Below are 5801 nucleotides of genomic sequence, written 5' to 3' on the forward strand. Positions count from 1 at the left end.
AAAAAAAACACTTGCTAAAATTTGCAGCAGCAACATGCGGGCAAGAAACTAGTTTATAATCATTTTTTATAACAGCGAATGTCATAAAAACTTAAGCTCATCACATTATTTTATTGATGATTCGATCAGTAATCTGCTCGATCTGAAACAAGGACAACAGATGGAGGTGGAACACATGCAGAAAACAACAATGAACAGACGCAGAGAGCAGCAACAGTAGACACCGAGTCGGCTAGCTAAGCCTGGTGTGATGATGATGCTCGTAGATAACTTAATGAAGGCTGCAAACACACAGACACAAAAGCTCAACGATTAGTCTTACTATTTATACTTACAAATTAAGATTAAATGGCTAACGAGTACTTAGAATATAATCTTTCAAGTTAGGAGTGGAGGATGTACTTGTTGCAGTTGACGTTGTTGTTGATGGGGAAAGAGACGGAGACGCCGCACTTGCCGGGGATGTTGGCGGCGTTACCCATGCTGATGCCATTGAACGACCCCGCCAGGTTCTTGAGGCAGCGGCACGCCGCCTGCCGGTCTGCCGAGGTGGACGCCTTACCGTTCAGGGTCCTCACCCCGCTGCAGCACCCCGCCGAGGGTGACGATGCTTGCCCCGTCGCGTAGGACATGCACGGCGCGATGGCGGACGTCACGTCGCTGCAGGTCACCGCCCCAGACGCCATTTCCGCCACCGCCAGTGCGGCGAGCACGCTGAACACGGCGAGCAGTGCCACGCGAGCCATCGAGGATCTAGTGCTTCAGCTTCCTTGCTGGAAATGGAGCTGGGAAGGAGCAGAGAGCTTGATTGGCTTGTGTGGTGGTGGTGGAGATGGAATGGAACTCCGTGGAGCGGGGTATAAATAGCCGGCTGGTGAGAGCTGGCAAGAAGAAGAAGAAAAAGATAAGGTGTTCCTGCAGCATTGCACTGCTGGGTGGCGGACGGTGGTGCGTGCATGCGCAGTACTACGTAGCTAGCGGGGCATGCATGCATGCATGTGCATGAGGGTGGTTGGGCGCTGGGGACCGTACGATGAATCGACCGGTCGCGTCCACTGCACGCATGTGACACTTTTTATTTACACACAATACGTTATATAAAATCTCCCTAGTTTAGAATTTGGGTCAGTCGATTTTCACGTGAAGAAAGAAGCCCAATGATGACGTCAAGGACTCGGATGCGAGCGCGTGTCCGAGTCCTTGGATGTCAGGCAGGGGCGAATGCACGTACAAGCTTGTGGGGGCGAATGCCCCCACTCCTTTTTTTCAGCTTACGTGTACCAGGCCAGAATATACAGAGCTGCCCCCACTCAGCCCAAGCTATTTGCCCCCACTTCCTTTTTTCCCCCTGCTGTATGTTGAAAGCCCGTCTATGAAAATTACACAGGGTTATAAGCCCAGGAGCCCATCCTCGATTTGCTAGAAACGTACGAGGTCTTTCGGAGTTTCAGATGTGTTCGTCGCCTGTGCTCGCGTGACGCCTTTACAAGCTGTAACCGCCGCGCCGCCGCCTGTGGCTCTAGGCTGCACATACACCTCGCCCCTTTGGCGATCAGCCTCGATCTGCACTGCGCACGCCAGCCAGCCGGCCCGCCATGCGCCATCCCCAAGGTAGAAGCCGTACTAATCAATCATTCAATCAAGGTAAGCCCAAGGTTTAGCTCTCTTCTTTTCTTTCTAATTTCCCCATTATTATTTTATTCTGATTTCCATGTCAAAGAGGTAGTGAATTGTATCAAATATCCATATGTATAAATTATAATGTACAAATTGGTAATTAGGTTGATTGAATCTAGGTTCCCGTGATAATTCCATATGGATAAGTTTGAACACATGGGAGTAAAATAAAATCTATAGTAATATTCTTCCTTCACGGTCTCAATTTATTTAACCTTAAACTATTCGGCATTGACAGGAAAGCTAATGGAGAGGTGTTTATCTGTCAATGTTTATATGCTCTCTATATTCAAACATATTTCTTCTTCATGCGGCTTGAAGGCTAGAAATGAGGGGCATACCAACAAAAAGGAAAGACATATTCAAGTTATTGTGCCTCAAGTGGTTAGTTTACTCTTACTTTGGCAATGAACTTATCATAATTAATTAATTATGTGTGTGATAACATTATCTTATAAGAAAGTATGTGATTTTGCTTCTTACACATTAAATGCATGGTTGTGTGGTTTTTTTTAATTATTTAGCCATTAGTTTGATATATATTTCGGAAAAAATTACATATACATCTTTGCCCCCTCTTGGTTTTCATCCTGGCTCCGCCCCTGATGTCAGGGAACTAGCGGTTGAAGGCAGCGTAGGAGTCGGAACTAGCAGTTGAAGGCAGCGTAGGAGTTGGACCGTGCTGCACCGCGAAGAACAGGGCGTGGGGGAAGCCCATGCCCACATCCTCGTGAAGCAACAAACTTGGGCCGCCCGTGCCCTCGCCGGCATGCCTCCAGAATCGGACGAGATGTTTGTTGTCTTTGTTGTAGTATATGACGCCGTTGTTGAACTTTTGTTGTCCTATGTCATCCGATGTTTGAACTATGTCCTATGTATGCTACATATATGTTGATCGATGTTCCATAACTTTGTATGGATTTGAGGGTTCGTAAATGAGGAGCATTGTTACCCGAGCGGACAAATGGGGGTTGAGCCGCGGAATTCCCTATCCGCCGCATTTTGCGGCAAAATGCCGACCTGCCGCACACCCTTTGACCGTTCGTGGGCCGGCCCGTGTCGGATGCATCATACAGATGAAAATCGCTACAGAATTCCCTATCCGCCGGATTTTGCGGCAAAATGCCGACCTGCCGCACACCCCTTGACCGTTCGTGGGCCGGCCCATGTCGGATGCATCATATAGATGAAAATTGCTAAAAAAAGTGAAGAGAGGGAGGATTTGGACCTCAAACCTCCCACTTCTAGAGATTTGAGTATAACCACTCGACCATAACAACACTAGTGTTCTATAAGTGCAAAGAGGTCTGCTATTATATGTTTCTTTCTTTCACGTTTTTTCATTTTTTGTTTTCCTTTTTCTTTCTTTCTTTTATTTTTGTTTTAGAAATATCGCAACTTCAAAAAAGTTCAATATATTTCATACTTTATTCGGCTTTTTATAAAACATGTTTGATTTTTTTGTTCAGGTTTCAAATAACATTCCGTGCTTTTCAAAAAATGTACAAAATTTGTTCATGTTTCAAAATGTGTCCGGTGTTTCAAAATTTGTTCATGATTTTCAGAAAATGTTCGTGTTTTCAAATTTGTTCAGATTTTCAAAAAGTTTTGGAATTTCACATTTGTTCCCTTTTTCAAAATTTGCTCGTAATTTTCAAAAAATGTTCGTGTTTTCAAATTTGTTCAAATTTTCAAAATAGTTTTGGATTTCACATTTGTTCCCAATTTTCGAAAATTGTTCGTGTTTTTCAAAAAATTATTCGCATTTTCAAAAAATGTTCACGTTTCAAAATTTGGATAGACATTTCAAAAATGTTCAAGAATTTTGAAAAATGTTTGTGGTTATAAACTTGTGTTCATACTTTCACGAAATTTTCCATTTTTATTTTTTTGTTCACCAGTTCAAAAAATGTTCCCTGTTTGAATTTTTCTTCAGAATATCACGAAATGTTCACCAGTTCAAAAAATGTTCATACTTTCACGAAATTTTCCATTTTTATTTTTTTGTTCACCAGTTCCAAAAATGTTCCCTGTTTGAATTTTTCTTCAGAATATCACGAAATGTTCCATTTTTCAATTTTTTGTTCACAAATTCAAAAAATGTTCGTGGTTTCAAATTTGTTTGGAATTTCATAATTTGTTCACAAATTCAAAAAATGTTCATGGTTACAAATTTCTTTAGAATTTCATAATTTGTTCACACGGTTTCAAATTTGTTCGGAATTTCATAATTTGTTCACAAATTCAAAAAATTGTTCACGTTATCACAAAAACAATTTCTGACTTTTCAATTTTTTTGTTCACATATTCGAAAAACTTTCTTGTCTCTATTTTTTCATGAATTCAAAAAATGTGCGCACTTTTTTAAAGAGACACATTCGAAGAAACTATACTTTAAAACAAATCAATACAACAAGTAATTTTGGGTTCACTACATCAATCGTTTCCTGTTCGCTACAGTGCACAAGTCAGGTTTAGTTCTTTAAAACATGCGCTGCACTTTAACCAACTGTGCTAGTCTAGTCTGCTGGCGACGTGTCCGCGGTCGCTCCCACTTGGTCGCAAGTTCGAATCCTCGTTGCGCCTGACTTCTGTTTTTGCCATTTTTCGTCCCGCGGTGAAGCTTTATGGGCCGGCCCAGTCGAGCTGCACCTGTGCGTCTGGCCACCAATTTGACGCAAAGAGCGTCCAATAGGAGCTCTCTTGAGCCGCTCCTATCCACCGATGCGTCCTCAGTTTGCGTCCAATAGGAGCTCTCTTGAGCCGCTCCTATCCACCGATGCGTCCTCAGACATACATGGGGTAAAATTAAGTAAGTCTGGTTGGAGATGTTCTAAGCTAGCGTGATAAGGCCCCTGGGTGGGGGCATTATCTATAAGAGCATAATCTATATATGCAGCAGAATATGTTGTGTCTGACTATATGTCTCAACAATGTAATGAGTTATATATATATATATATATATATATATATATATATATATATATATATATATATATATATATATATATAGACACGCTAAACTAAGCCAGAGCGCATTATAGGCTATCGTACGCGCCGGCTGCCCGACCGAGTCTCTCAACTACTCTAATTAGTCCGCTCCGCGCGCCTCCTTACCGGTTGGAAATTCACCGTAAAAAACTAATGGGACATGGTAATGGACTTTAATCATTACTACGGCTCTCCACTGTTGGATAGTAAAATTTGCTATGTCTTCACTGTAATAAACTAATGGAACACAGTAGCGGACCCTAATCATTACGACTCTCCACCATTGGATGGTAAAATTTTCTATGCCTGTTCAGGCCTATTTGCACGTAGTAATGTGTTCATAAAACGTAGTTGCAATTTGTGAAGGGAACATAGTAATCAGGTTATTAAATTCTTTGGCCAATTTTGCGCAAAAAATAATAAACCAAAGTAGATCAGTCGTAAGCTTAAAATATTTTATGTTTATTTAGACTTCTTTAATTCTCACTAGTACGTGATTTTCCGCCATACCACATCGTAATGCAATTACTAGCACCTACTGTAGCTAGTAGGATTCATGCATAGAGTGGTAACGCTGTTACCATAGGTACATTTTCCATTTAAATAAAACAAAACTAATATTCAATGTCAGCCGTTAGCCACGTACATGGTAATTGTATTTCTGACATACAGTAAACCAATTACTAGAGGAACCGTTCACCGGCGCTTACTTTTTCCAAGCGTTGGCTAGAATCGTACATTCTTTTAACATAGTAAACCAACTAATCTCAAAAAAAAACATAGTAAACCAACTACTATGTGTTCACCTTATTTTACGATCAGAGGACTGACTGCTGCACGGCCTCGTAATGGATTTACTGCTGCAATGCCTCGTAATGTACTAGTACTTCCGTTACCATGTACGCTGATATGATTACCGTCATTAGTAGATGGTGGGTTCAAGCGTCTAGTGTTGCGGGGCGGAGATGGGGCGCTGACTACGGTAAAAGAATTTAATCAATTACTATTTTTTGTATTGCTTGTTACTTCCATTTCCTAATCCCTATAGGGACAGGAACAAGCGGCCCGTCGGGTGGGTCATTAGCGACCAGCGCGTACGATTAGGCGTTTTGCGCTCTCGCGCAGTTTAGCGC

The 5801-nt window shown here is 41.9% G+C and overlaps 1 protein-coding gene and 1 long non-coding RNA gene across 2 annotated transcripts; one reads left to right on the plus strand and one right to left on the minus strand.

Moving 5' to 3' along the window:
• Positions 1 to 81: 81 nt before the first annotated feature.
• On the minus strand, positions 82 to 842 carry LOC123042207 (non-specific lipid-transfer protein 3-like). The gene is made up of 2 exons (XM_044464709.1): positions 403 to 842; positions 82 to 281 (listed from the first exon to the last, which is right to left on the minus strand). Exons 1-2 carry the CDS (start codon positions 744 to 746, stop codon positions 272 to 274), a joined length of 354 nt encoding a protein of 117 aa, XP_044320644.1. The 5' UTR covers positions 747 to 842; the 3' UTR covers positions 82 to 271.
• A 658-nt stretch (positions 843 to 1500) lies between these two features.
• On the plus strand, positions 1501 to 2611 carry LOC123042208 (uncharacterized). Its single transcript, XR_006418730.1, has 3 exons — positions 1501 to 1644; positions 1916 to 2061; positions 2290 to 2611. It is a non-coding gene; the product is annotated as an uncharacterized lncRNA (long non-coding RNA).
• Positions 2612 to 5801: the final 3190 nt, after the last annotated feature.

Source organism: Triticum aestivum, chromosome 2B, assembly GCF_018294505.1.
Source record: "Triticum aestivum cultivar Chinese Spring chromosome 2B, IWGSC CS RefSeq v2.1, whole genome shotgun sequence".
Classification (NCBI taxonomy): Eukaryota; Viridiplantae; Streptophyta; class Magnoliopsida; order Poales; family Poaceae; genus Triticum; species Triticum aestivum.